Source organism: Lepidochelys olivacea (genome assembly GCF_965140295.1).
Source record: "Lepidochelys olivacea isolate rLepOli2 genome assembly, chromosome: 7".
NCBI lineage: Eukaryota > Metazoa > Chordata > Testudines > Cheloniidae > Lepidochelys > Lepidochelys olivacea.
The window spans coordinates 83,549,689-83,563,706 of record NC_140417.1 but is presented as its reverse complement, the minus strand read 5'-3'; the positions used below and the strand labels follow the sequence as shown (position 1 = coordinate 83,563,706).

General features: G+C 43.6%; 2 protein-coding genes across 6 annotated transcripts in view; one reads left to right on the top strand and one right to left on the bottom strand.

The window, feature by feature from the left end:
* The window catches only part of CDH23 (cadherin related 23), a 510,961-nt gene that overhangs the window by 365,855 nt on the left and 131,088 nt on the right, over positions 1–14,018 (top strand). The window contains exon 27 of the mRNA XM_084634348.1: positions 32–180. Within this exon, the coding sequence (XP_084490474.1) occupies positions 32–180 (149 nt within the window). The remainder of the gene's footprint in view (positions 1–31; positions 181–14,018) is intronic.
* On the bottom strand, positions 3,548–13,410 carry LOC311523997 (uncharacterized protein C10orf105). Of its 5 annotated transcripts, none has more exons than XM_084634655.1 (4): positions 13,101–13,410; positions 12,446–12,666; positions 10,230–10,420; positions 3,548–6,544 (listed from the first exon to the last, which is right to left on the bottom strand). In XM_084634655.1, the coding sequence occupies exon 4, from the start codon at positions 6,537–6,539 to the stop codon at positions 6,120–6,122; it is 420 nt and encodes a 139-aa protein (XP_084490781.1). In that variant the 5' UTR covers positions 6,540–6,544; positions 10,230–10,420; positions 12,446–12,666; positions 13,101–13,410; the 3' UTR covers positions 3,548–6,119. The 5 variants fall into 5 exon arrangements, with proteins under 5 accessions (XP_084490781.1, XP_084490784.1, XP_084490785.1 ...); XM_084634658.1 differs by having other exon boundaries at positions 12,508–12,666; XM_084634659.1 differs by having other exon boundaries at positions 10,230–10,416; positions 12,508–12,666.

The following is a 14,018-nucleotide window of genomic DNA, read 5'->3' as shown; positions in this document are numbered from 1 at the left end:
TGGACCACCTTGTGTTTTCTATTCTTCACAGACAATGGCCCCACAGGGAACAGGCGGACTGGGACAGCCACTGTGCACATCACTGTACTAGATGTCAATGACAATCGGCCTATCTTCCTTCAGAGCAGTTACGAGGCCAGTGTACCTGAGAACATCCCAGACTCCAGCAGCATAGTGCAGGCATGTATCCCTCCTGTCCCTCAGGCTCCAAAGGAAGTGTGTTACTGTGTGAAAGAGAATCTCACCTCCCTTCCCTCTTGCCACGTTCTGACTGTTAGCTGGAAAGACAAAGATGTACAGAACTTAACAGGTCTTTCCACCTCTGGCTATGATCCATCTCCCTGCTAGTCTAGGATTATTCCATACTGTACACTCACTAGCCAGACCTTCCTCTCCTTTGATGGACTAAAAACACCAGAGAGAGGCTGGGCGAAAGTAATCTGGGCAAGTGAAGTCATTCATTTTTTGGATGCTGAGCAAGGCAGGGAATGGGAGGGTACCCTGGAAGAGAAAAAACAGGAAACTGCTTTACCCCACTTCTTGAGGGGGAAAAAAAACTCTGCTTGTGAAAGCCTCTTCTTTTCTCTTTCTTTGGCCTTTCTTCTCTTTCCCGCCCAGCTGATATATGTGGCTATGGACATAGCAGCAGTAGAGCTGCACTCTGAAAGTTTCCATTCTGCTTGGGTAAAGTAACATTTTCCATGGTGAGATAGGAAAGGAGACAGGCCTCAATAGCAGGCAACTAGTGCCACAGTACAGAGCCGCTTTCATTGCAACACTGGCTGAGGCTGCAGTGTCTTTTCTCTCCTCCCAGTGAGCTAACAGGCTGAGAGGATATAAAATTTTCAAAGAGAGAGAGAGAAGGGTTTGGAGTCTCATTTTTATTTTTGTTTCCCCTTTGGAACTAGCCATCAGTAGAGCTGAATGGCTGAATGAGCTGGGGAATGAATGCATGTATTCACTCAGCCTTTGAGGGTTTCCAACCTCACTTCAAAACCAAATGTTTTCTGGAGCGGGCACCAAGGAGTCTTTGCAGTATGCACTGTGAGGCCTTCTTATGCCTTAAATGCATCTCTTAGTGCTGGAAAAGGGGCAGTGAGGTGACAGGGCTTTGTCCCTGTCACGTGGAGGAGAAGGAGATGGCAAATTGATTCACTGGGGAAAAAAATAGTGGAGCCTTTCACCTGTTGGTCACTAGTTGAATCCCACCCAGGTTGGTAGTAACTGAAAGTCACTATCATCTAATGGCCCTTATTAAAGGTGCCATCTATGAAAGGAGTTCCGTCTGAGTAGTTCCTAGTGGACATGTAACCCTACAGAAAAAAAATCACCACAAATGATGCTCTTGTTTGTCTGAATTTTAGCTTTTTATGTCTGGGTTATGCTGAATGGCTTTGCTGTGCCTTAGCTATGCTGCAGTATTATTTCTGATGTGTGGGCAGTTTTTAAATTATGCCAGTGTGCTCAGAGCATAACAGTTGGTTCCCTTTTTATTCTGTGCATATACATCTAAATACATAGGTAGAGAATCCGAGGGTTGAATAGGCCTGGAGACTAAGTTGCTCTTTTACCCGAGAGCTGATCCCTCTAGATCAGTGCCAAGTCATGTTACCAGGGCAGCGTGGAAGAAGTACTGGGCTCTGTTGCTGCCCATGTTGTGCCTGATCTCTGAATTCATATGGGACCCTGCTCTCCAGGCTGTCAATTCAGCTCCACATCCAGAAGCAAACTATTTTAAAAGATATAATCAGTAAAAAATGGATGACTCCAGCCTTTACCCCCCCCCCCCCCGTGGACAAAAGGGAAGAGATTGCAAAGCATGTCTGATTGCCTTGAGGGAATAATGAAGACACCCTTAGTTATGGGGCTGGTAACCAGTCTGTACTTGGACACCTGTAACACCCAGGTTCTTATGGGTAAGGGTGGAAACGTCCCTCTCTCAAGTGTGTATTCACATACACCTGCAGACTCCTCTTCGACCTCCCATTTCCAGGCAAAGGCCAAGAATTATGATGCTGCACTCAAGCCCCATGAAGCTCTCTCGTAATGCATTTTCTTTCCACCTGTCCTGATCTTAGAGTTGGCTAGGAGGCAAACCAGCCCCGGTGAAGTTAGAGCAGCCTCTAACTTCCAGGTACTGGGGACTGTTCTGCTGGCCCAGGATTGCTGAAGTACATTGTACTCCATCTCTACCCTGCTGCACTGGCCACACCCTCTGCACCAGGAAGTGAGGAGCAAGTGGTATAAAGCTCCCTGTGCAAGTTTTTCAGCGCTGAGCATTCTCCCATACAAGGGGAATCCTCAGTTTCCCACATAGACCTGACTACAGGCTTCTTTTGTGCCACTCTGGAAGCACAAAGGAATCTTGGTGGGTGCCAAGGACTTTCCCCCATCTTTGTAACCAGCCCTCTCCCTTCTGGAGGAGCAGCCACAGCATTAACTTTCTGCTTCGGGGTAATGTAGTGATGCTGTTCAGACCCCCTACGGGAATTCATGTAGTCTGCGCAATCCCATAACTTAACCCTATTTTCATTCATTTGATGGATTTGATCTGGATGAGCATAGACTGGCCATACTTTACCTTCAAAATGTGTTTTACTTTGTTTTTCCTTATCAAACTTGCCAGGCCCCTGTCTCATCACGTGGATTAGCCCCTTTTGATGAGTTTGAAACAAAAATATGTTTGCAAATCAAAAGATGTTTTTAAACAGAAGGAACATACATGTTTGACAATTGCCCTGTGTTTATGCAGAAACTGTTCTGATTGCCTGTCTTTTGATAATAACATCTTGTGGAGCAACGCAATAATAACTAGGAAACAAAACTGAACCTGGTAGTCACGGCTTTCCTACAGAAGACAATACAATGTTTTCTAAAATACTCCCTGAAATGAAATGCACATGAAAGTCTGGAAAGGAAAGAAGGTGGTAATCCCAGAGAATTTGCCTGTAAAACAGGCTTTAATGACCTTCCAGGAAAGCTTGTTTTCCCTGAAACAAAACCAAAGGGAAATGAAATACATTAAACTGGGTTTAAATGATGTCAGAGTGATGATATAAACAAACCCAGGAAACAAATAATTTTGTGGGTTTCGTTTAAAATAAATGTTCACAGCTGAGTAAGTTAAAGAAGATGCATTCTCCTTTCTCTTAATGTTTCCCCGTGTTTTAAATTGTGTGTCATGAACCCTTTGGGCTAAATGAGAACCTAGCAGTTCTCATTGTTCTCAAGATGCTCGGTGGAAAGAGCGCGTCTCCATTGCTAGGCACTGAGCACTTTTGAAAATATGGCCACTTCATTTAAGTAGCTAAATGGGAGCTGCCGGGTGTGGAGCTTTTTGGAAAACCTGTCCCTAAGATACACACGTGCTATGTTTATTTATACTGCCCTTTTTAGAGAACTTCTTTGGGAAAGGGAAGGTAGATTACCATGCTAGTCATATGTCCTTTACAGCAGAAATGAGGGGCTCATCCTTGCACAGCCAACTTGCCAGTGGTTGAAACCCTCCAGAGGCCCTTTTAATGCATTCACAAGCATGTTTACCTGAACCTGCTGCTTATTTATTGAAGTGGTTTTTCAGTAGACATTTGTGGAGTCCATGATTACATATAAACGTATAACAACCTACAGATTGTGTCACGAGGATGAGTACATAGACTTTACATGGTGAACAGAGAGTGAGTACAGTGGAGCTTATTTAGCACACACCTGCTTAGGAATAGGCCAGCTGAGAGAAGACATTTTCTATGCACAAACTCCAAACCATTACAGAATTATAATGAGGCCCCAGTTCCAGAATAAACCAGCTAAAAGAATAAGCTTGTAAGGACACAAAAATGTAAAATACAATAGAAAACATAAAGGAATACATCTGCTTAAAAGGACTACACGTCAATTCAGGAAATACACTTCTGTAATAGATTTACCCTGGGTCACTCATCTTAGACGCAGTGTTTGTTAGCCAGTGAGATTGTTGCTCTCTTGCCCAAGTCATTTGATACAGATGTTACATGACTTACCCAACATTCTTCAAAAGAAACCAAGCAGCACCTTCTAACTGCGGAGGGATAGCTCAGTGGTTTGACCATTGGCCCGCTAAACTCACGGTTGTGAGTTCAATCCTTGAGGGGGCCATTTAGGGATCTGAGGCAAAAATTGGGGATTGGTCCTGCTTTGAGCAGCGGGTTGGACTACATGACCTCCTGAGTTCCCTTCTAACCCTGATATTCTAAGCTATCTGTGAAATCTTCCCATGGGTGTCATTTGGACCTACCCCTTTCAGACCAGAAAACAGCAACCCTGAATATTTTAATTGCAATATTCAAGACACATATTAAAACTGAAGTAACACCATTTCACATCCTCTGCCACCCATCCTCAAGCTCCATTTCACAGTGTGTCCCAGAAAGGGGCATCGTTAGTGGTTAAAAGACAAAAGATCCCAGGGACACCCGTGTTAGAAATTCTCAAGGCTTCCAGCAGAAATGCTTAGAATAACATTTATTTCACTTTCCTTACTAGTATTAAAGGCTAGTGCTTAATGCAGATGATGCAAATAAGTGAGCCCTCAAGAAAATGTTTGAATTTGGTGAATATGGGGGGAGGAGAGGGGTTAATGAACTCCCTATTCTCTGTGACCTAGAGAGGGATCCAGTATCCTCACTAGTTTTTTCCCTTCTTTGTCTTCTCCCTCACAAGGCGCAAGGGCCCTCCACCACAAAGTGTGCTCAAACAGCACCATTTGGAGCCCAGCTTGTATGTCCTTGTTTTAAAATGGCACATGTGTTGCAAGTGAGGATTGAAGGACATTATTGGTTCCTAGAAAACATCCAGACTGACACAATGTCAGCATGTTATGTTTTTACGCAAGGTGGCAGTGATGTATCACAGCATTGTGGGGTGGCATGGGTGGGGGGATGTGATACGGTGGCTCAGCATCAGGCCATGACCTGTTTGTCCCAGAGAACAAACTTTAAAATGGTGGCAGCCCAAGTGCTGAATCAGCTATTGCTGAATATTTGAAGGGAGATCTGGTCTGAATGCAACACCTGCAAGGCACTTCCTCCCATCACCTCCTTGCAAATTCAACACAGTGCCTTGCACTGGGTCTGCTTCCCTCCACCTGTACTGGCTCAGGGTGTATACAGTGAACTGAACAGGGCCACTTAGCCACAGTCCCACACCTGGCTTACAGGGACCATGTGCTTCTTCATAAGTAAAACAGTTGTGTTTGGGGTCTTTATCTGACTTTGGCAAAACCTTTGAGAGCGTCTATTCTCCATGAACTAAGAGCTGTAATGGCTAAGGCCTGGTCTGCACTAGGAAATTAGGTCATTATAACTATGTTGCTCAGGGGTGTGAAAAATCCATACCCCCGAGTGACACAGTTAAGCCGATATACCCACCCTGACTCTAGACAGCACTGGGTCAATGGGAGAATTCTCCCATCGACCTAGCTACTGCCACTCTGGGAGGCATAGTACCTATGCCAATGGGAGAACCCCTCCTGTTTGTTGTATGTAGTGTCTTCACTGAAGCCTTATAGGAATGCAACTGCAGAGATGCAGCTGTGCCACTGTTGTGGTTTACATGTAGACATACCCTAATGCTTCTGTTAATGAACAGAGGGCAGATATTTTACCATCAGCATGTGCACCCCTGGGTCTTTACAGTAAAGGAGATGGAGGAAAAACTTCAAACTACCAAAACTTGGAGAAATAGACACCTTAACCCCAGGGAGACACTTTGCAAGGAGCCTTAGAATTAGTGATGCCTTCTGTCAAATGCTTTCCCCAGCAGATGTTGCTGGTCTTATGTCACTCACTGCTGGTTAGTTCCAGATTGTAGGGTCCCAAGAAACAGTACCACATTGGTGTAATCTGGTTCCATCAGCTGGTCTTTACAAACTTCATGCTCCCACATTGTGGGCTGTGGGACTCCTTGAGAGATTTCCATAGGTACGGGAATTGCTGCCACTCTGCTCTCCCAAGGTCTCTGCCCTGACTCTGTGCTCTGCAAAGTGGTATTGGACGATTTGAGATCTCATTGATAGCAGTGAATGGGGTGTTTGTGCAATGAGATGAGTTGGTGTTTGCAGCAGAATGGTGGAGAAACAGCTGTCACATTTTAGTGGACTCCATGAAGTCCCAGTCCTGGGTGGCTGGTGGCATTCTTGAGCAGGTCCGATGGTGCTGAGAGACAGGCTGGGTCCGCCTGAAGCTGTTTATGGAACGCCTTAGGGAGCCCAGTCGCTTCCAGAACCTTAGCTGTGGTTCACTGGCATCCTCTGGGTGGTAGGGCATGCACTCATGTGGCCCATAGCGGGCCTGGTCGAGTGCTGCTGGTTTGCAGAGAGTGACAAAGATAAGACAGGTAGCCAGGAGGAGAAAGATGCAGATGAGTGCGATGATAATAGGCAAAGGGTCTGGCTTCTCCCCTGGGGGCACGGGACTTAGTGGGACCAACTTGGTGGTGGTTACAAGGAATCCAAGGATACTAGGTGTTGGAGATGTCTCATTCCCAACATCCTCTGTGTTCATCTTTCCTGCAATGCAGAACATGAACAGAAATAAGGTGATTTAAACTATTACCATCTAGAAGCGGTTCCATAGCTGTTGTAAAATTGACTGATGGCCTCAGGCCACAGAGGTGTGCACATCACCAACACCACCCTCATGACTGGTGCCAGTTGGCACTGACGTGGGTAACGTCAGCAAGGAGGACTACAACGACTTGGGATTAGAAGTGGAATGACCTTCTTATCCTTTGAGGATGGTTCCTCCAGAACTGGGCTGAGGCACATCAGTACGCCAGTGTGTGAGATTCATGTCATATATGTGTTCCTTGGATAAAGAGAAGACTTCAGTTTGCCAGGCTGCCAGCCCAGCACCTTTCATCAGTACTAAAATGCACCTAAAAACACGATGCAGGAAGCTTCCACTGGCCCCAGTAAAAGTGAGGGTAGGTGAAGTTTCCATGAGGCCCATCATCACATGGGCAAAGTGCATGTCTTCTCATTTCACTCGTAACTCTGACACCTTCTAACAAGCAGCTGGCTTTTTATTTTTAGTCAATTAAATGACCCTGGCTGATAGTCCAGAGTTTGGACTCTCTAGAAATGAAGTACAGGGCTGCAAGCCTGTGTCATAAGGTTATGGAACTGTTTGTTCCAAGACACCAGTAGGGACAGTGCAACAAAAGGTGGAATTTAGATCTATTAAATACAGTTTCTGTGCACTGAACTAAAATACAGATATATAAAACAACAGAGCCTCCTGACAGGAATATCTGTTAAAGGGAATATATAGCCACATATTGGTACGTGGAGCAAAACACACCCCTCCCGCATTGCCCTGGGTAATTAGCGTGTCACATCTCTAGTGCGGCTATTCCAGTGGAACTCCATTATATAAAGCTCAGCAGCGAAGTGTAAGTAAGGGAATACTAGAGCTGGTCGAAACATTTCCATCAAAACATTTTTAAACAGAGAATGTCTTTTTGATTCATCAGAATTTTTCACCAAATATAATTGGAGGGAGGTTTGGATAATTTGGGGATTTTTTCAGTGAAACTCCAGAAAATGTTGCTACCAAGGCCGTTCTAAAGGCATTTAGTACAACCATGCAGCTATGTGCACTCATTCTCAAACACTCATTTTAAAATTCAGATGTATTTCTTTTCATCACTGAGTTGCTTGGATTTTCAAGAAATATAAGGGCTGGGTAAATATTTTTAAAATTATTATTAATTGGTTTATTATAATTATATTACAGTAGCCCTGAGAAGCCCCAACACAGTCAATAATTCATGAGGCCACATGGTGAACAAGGAGGAGAAAACAAAATCTTGAATAAGCAGTTCATCAAGTGAGGACTGTCTATCCTGTGCACTGAATGGGGCAGGGTTGCTGTGGAAAAAAATAGTTTGTGATCATGTCATTTAAGACTCTCAATAATGCATATACACAAGCAACCTTAATTCTGGCATTTTCTTGATTTTGAGTGCTAGACTTTGCAAACTTAGTAATGTTATTTTAATGTAGTTTTATGGATAATGTCCTTGTTTTTTTTTTTAAAAAAACCCAAACTGAAAAAACAGAAATTCCATCATGTGGCATCAAAATGACACCCACATGCATTGTCAGCGGGGGTGGATCAACCAGGTGGACCTGAAGTAACTGATAGCAATAGTAGGTTGTCATTCAATGTGTGGACGAGCAGAAGAGGGAGATGGAACTCTTTGCCAGGCGGTTTCATCGCTATTACTGCGATTTTTTGAAAGGCTTATAACATGGCCAAATCAAGACAGATTTCCATAGGGATGGCAAAGGCACAATCCCTGACAGAAAGGCCATCTCCTGCCAAATTTCAAGTCCCTGCTCCAAACGGGAGCTAGAGCTTTTCAAAGAAAAGGTCTCAAGAATTTAACATGAGCAAAACAATGTACTTTTCCATAGCCTCATTCCCAGAAATGGCTGACCCATTTTGGCTGAAATTTTCCAAACAAATTCAGTCTGAGGCAGACATCCAGTATGGAAAATGTCAGCCCAGATAGTTGAAGTTTGACAAAGTTATAAGTAAGTGAAAACAGCAACTTATAATGCAAAATGCCTGGTACATTTAATAATAGGCAATGCTGCCCCCCTGCCTATAATAAGCAAGACATACAAAGGAAGTATTGTTATCCCCATTTTACAGATGGGGAACTGAGGGACAGAGAGATTCTGTGGTTGTCCAAGGTCGCACAGGAAATCTGTGGCAGAGTAAGGAATTGTACCTAGATCTCCTGATCCCGTTCAATGCCTTAGCCACAAGACTATCTTTTTCTCTCTTTATCTTTAGAACCCTGTTTTTCATATCAGGCTAATGAGTTAGTTTCCTTCAAAATTTTTACACCTTAGCCAGCTTATTAAAAAAAAAAAAAAATTCCCCAGTCATGCCCCCTACACTGAGGACCAGTAAAGAAGGTAGCCTAGGGGCAGCTACAGCAGCTCGGTATCACTCAGGAAATCCCCCATGCTAGTGGGATCCTTCACCAGCCATCTAAGCCAGCATTATTGTTGCTTTGCATTGCCAGAGCAGTGCAAAGCAGGCAAAACTGGGCCAACGTCTGACCCACAGCTAAGAGTTAGGCTGCAGTTGGTGGTTTTCAGTGGAAGTACTGGTAGCCATTGATAAAGAGGCAACTCCCAGGTGTAAAAGTCAGTGGAGAGACTTAACTATATAATGAATTTATCCAAATGAAAGCTGAATCAAGCAACATGCACAGAACGATATAGGATATTTCCCACATATATCCTTGATGGTTTATCTATGAAGCTAACATTTAAATGGCTGTTTTTATAGAAGCTTGAGGCTTGTACTGTTGAAACAGACATGGTGGACAGTTATCAAGGTGGCTGGGGAGGAGCTATCCAACTCACAGTCTAACTCCCCATTTCTATGAGAGAAGCAGGAAAAGTGACTATGCTAAGTCATGCTTACTTGCAGCTTTTAGCTGAATCCCTACATCCAATATAGCAAATCCATTCTGCGTGTGAACGACACTATATCCTGACACCAGTGACACTGAGAGTTGGAAAAATATTCTGCTGCATATTTCTACAAAGATTAAATCACGACTGCAAAATGTTTGCTATACAAATACTCTAGAACGCCACAATATGCAGTCCTAACATTTTTAAACACGTGAAAATATAAAAATCCACAATTTTTTAAATGTCTATAAAGTTTTAAGGCATATCTATTGATTATAATAAAAAAGACAACAGCATTTTACATACATACACTCTCTCTCTCTCTCTCTCTCAATCATTAAGCAATCACATCATATTCCAGCATTAATAATGACTTAACCAACCAGTCCCTCCCTAACAATACTTGTGGCTGACGGTGTCTATTTAGTATGATGAAGAACATATGGAGAGTGACCAGACTTAAGATTCAATGTACACAGCTATAATGCAGTCCCCCTGTGACACTGTCAGAATCTCATTCCCCTGGATCGCTTCTTAGGCCTATTTATCTTACTAAATGTCATGTCAGATCTGAGGCGGTCCCTTCCCCCATCAATGGAATTCTTTTTTCAGGTTGGTAAGGTATGTGTTTGCTTTTGTTTCAGCCTCTGCCCTTCCCGCACCTTCTGTTGGTTCTCATGAAAGGGGTTTATTCACAATTATTTCAGATGGAGAAACTGCCCTCAATACAAGTAGGGAAAAGCCACCACATTACCTGTAGTTTCCAAAGCTGCCCTGCTGCGGCCAAAACAGCTCAGACTTCACTTGGAGAGCTCCAAGAAAACCACATGAACCGAATTACCTACACAAGATCAGATTATTTCCTTTAGCACGTGGCAGAGTTGAAAGGTCAGAAGTCCTCTTCACAAAGTTCAGATGTGCTTCTGGAGGTTTCCAGCTGCCTACCTTCAGTGGAAAGATTTTTCATGTTAAAAAAATGCAAACTTTCCAGACGTCACACCCCCTCACCCTGGCATCCCTGCTGTGCTACCACAACTCCATTGGAGAAGTGGCTGAGTGCCCCCCAGGGATACCACCAGCATTATTGTCAGTGTTCACCGGAGAGTGACCCAAAGCACTCCTTTCACATGGCCTCAGTGGCAGTTCCATTCCCAGCCATCCACGGGGATGAGGGAGGTTTTGAGTCATGTCCTCCTTCCACTGACTGAGTCAGTTGGGAATCCTTTTGATTTCCAGAGTGGTATTCTCAGCATGATTCACAGGGTTCTGGCTCACGTGAACACTACCAGAGATTAGTCTTGCCAGCTCTTGTGATTCTGTTTCAAATCTTGCAATATTTGGTATTTTTTCTTAAGGATCCAGTCCCTGGATTCAAGTCATTACATGAGAATCTCAGCTTTCAAAAGGAAGGAAGGAAGAAAAAGAAAATTCCTAGCCTTCATGGTTACAGAGCCACGCTTGAAAACATGAACCCATGTACAGCACAGAGGTTCAAAAACCAGAAGGCAAAGAAAAAAAACCAAAATGTGTTAGATTTTAAGCGAATTTCATTTGTGGAGATCTGTCTCAAGAGCTTTGAATTCTTGCGCTTGACAGTATAGAGTGCTGCACAGCCAATATCCAGTATCTCAGGCTGAGAATACCCGAAGGGATTTGCAAACATAAGTCACTTGTGCTAGCAGGTGTAGGCCATATATGCTCGTGGTTACAACTAGTGTTCTTGCAACTCCACTGACTTGAATGGAGATGCTCCAAATTTACACTGCTGTAATTGAGTGCATTTGGCCCCTGAGCTCTGAACTGAAGAATGGAATCTCTCTGATAAATCAGACAACTTTGTGCACAGTCTGTATTGCCATTATGTCTGTTTTCCTCCACTTTAATGTCCACTCTCAATTTAATGTCCACTGTTATTTTCCTGAGACAGTGTATTGATTTCCCTTCTCCCATCAAAGCCTGCTGAGTGCTCATCCTAATCCACAGGTAAACTAAAACAGACTCGCAGGTATGGGAAGAAATATTCCTGCTCTCTTTCTGCAGATCCTTCCTATATCTCATCGCTTCCTCCCTTAGTTGCTTGTACCTCTCTCATCCCTTCCCCAGCTGCATGCCCTTCTCTCTCTCTCTCTGTCTCTGAGATGGTGTTGCCAGAGCCTGGACCCCAAAGCAAGCTAGTGCTGGGAACTGTTGTGTGGTACTCACTAGAGTGAAGGACTTTCCATATTAATGGCTTTCAGAGCAGGAAGGGGAACCTCCCCCATATACCACATACTAAGCGGGACACTTTGCTACCACACAAAGTCAAAGGCCTTCATCAGTTCACTGTTCCGTGCAGGAGGAAATGGCTGCTCTGGGTAACAGATAGATTCAGGCCAGGGCTGCAGCTAGCAATTTGAAATTAGTTTTGTACTACTGCTGAGCAACTTGTGCCTGGTATATATAAAATTGGCATGTATTCATTGGAATTGAAAGTGGAATTCAATCCAGCCACATATACAACTAGAGGTGGCAAATAATTTAGAATTTAATTTCTTTTTTGTAAAATCTCATGGAAATTAATTGGATAAATTATTCTGTAAATATGTTAACAACGTATTTGCCCAGCAGTATTTTTAAAAATACTAGCCACTCCATTTCCTCCCAGCCCTGCCTGCACACCAGAGTTGCCATTCTGTGATTGCTCCCACAGCAGGCACAATTAGCTAGTGAAATCCAGCAGTATTAATAAAAGGCCTGTTGAAGAGCAAACAATCTGCCAGTCACCATACAAAACATTGCCCCTATCTGATTAAATATAGTATGAAGTGACTGGCATATGCCCATGATTCAGATTCAGATCACATCTTTGTAGCACGCAGATGAAGGTTGTGAAGGGTTTCATTTTGTAAAATGTTCGCAACAAAAGTGAAAAAGTCATAGTTTTGGAACATCATAAAATATGGAACAAAAAGTTCCTCTCCTCGGTCTCACCAAATAGCAGGTCTGGGGTGGGTTTGTGCATTTTTGCAGTCGTTTTCACAAGTTCTCATCACCTTTTCTGATCTTCTGCTAGAAGAAAGTCGTTTTCAGTGGCTTGTGCACTTGTGACACAGTGTGGATGGAAAAGGGCTTTCCTCTTCCCTTCTCATTGTATCTTGAAATTGGTGAACGCTAGGAAAGTGTCCCCGGCTCTCCTTAATATGGAAAAGAAACTGTAAAAAACCCAAACAAAAAACCACCTTTTACCTATCTGGAGAAGGATGTAAAATTCAGTGGCTCAGTTTTATACTACCAAATACAAAGTTTCAGAAAACTCAGTATTTTAGTACCTAATCAATGCAGAACAATCACTTAAAATATGTTTCCCTTTGACTAATCTCCTCAGCCCACTGCCCCAAAACCCTACCTGCAGACCAGTAAGTGATACATTCACAGAGCTGTTTCCCTCCCGGACGGAGACCGTGATCATGAATGATCAGGTTTGACTGTGATCATCTTATTTTAGCAGCATCTGAGACCATCTCACATCCTCATGCCCTGGCTGCTTTAAAGCCTTTTGCTTTTCTCCAGATCTTTGTGAAATCAAACTTGAAAGATGGGAAGAGGGGATAGGCTGCCCAGATTAGAAGGACCTGAGAGCACTGACCTTTCCCTTAGAAGCTGTCAAGAAATGCTGCAAAACGCAGGCTGCAGGATAGCTCTTCAGAGTTAGCGCAGATCATTGATTGATCATTTTCCCCCTTGTGTGCTCCTACAGCTGCTGTTATCTTTTCAGGACAATCCCATGAGGCTGCAGCTGGTCCCCTGGCTTTGTACTAATACTCTCACTAATACTCAAGCTGCACAGGGTTGTCTACCTTCTCCTGTCTTTTCCCTCTTACTGCTTGCCCTTCCATAGCTCTCTGTTGCCTTCCAGTCCCTTACTTCTTGGGGGAAGGAAGAGGGGGGTAAGGTAGGATGCGGGGAGAGATGGCAGCTAGGATGGGAATAGCAGGAACAGACAAAGCCAAAACAACTTAAATGAATCAGCCAAACCTACAGAGCTCCGCACTTTAGAATCAACAAACTCGTTTGGTCATTCCTTAGGATTGTATTGTTTTTGGAGGTTTGGATGTAGTCCCTTTAGGGAAGGGATATCAGACTAAATTGTAATTCTTCAAGCAGCTCTCACCTTCCCCTGTGGAAAGTTTGAATGGTACAGTCTGGTGGCTAAATGCTATTCACTGAATGTCAGTTAGGTTACTCTGGGAGCCAATTTGGGATCAGCAGCTGGGGGAGGGGGAGGAATGGAAGCAGGCCTCTTTCCTTTGCACTCTCTTCTTCTCTCTCAAACACACTTTCTCTTCTACTCTTTTCATTCTTCTATTTTCCTTTCCTCAAAATAATTCCCTAATCTTTCTTTGCTTTTTCTTTCTCCTGCTTAACTCTCTCTCCTTTTACTACCTGTTTTTGGCCTTTCTCTTCTGTCCTGTATCTATTGGTCCCTCTTTTAAAGGTAACCTGCAAAAGGGAAATTCTTTGTGTATTCTTTCTGCTTTTTGATATGCAAAGAAGCCCTGACAGT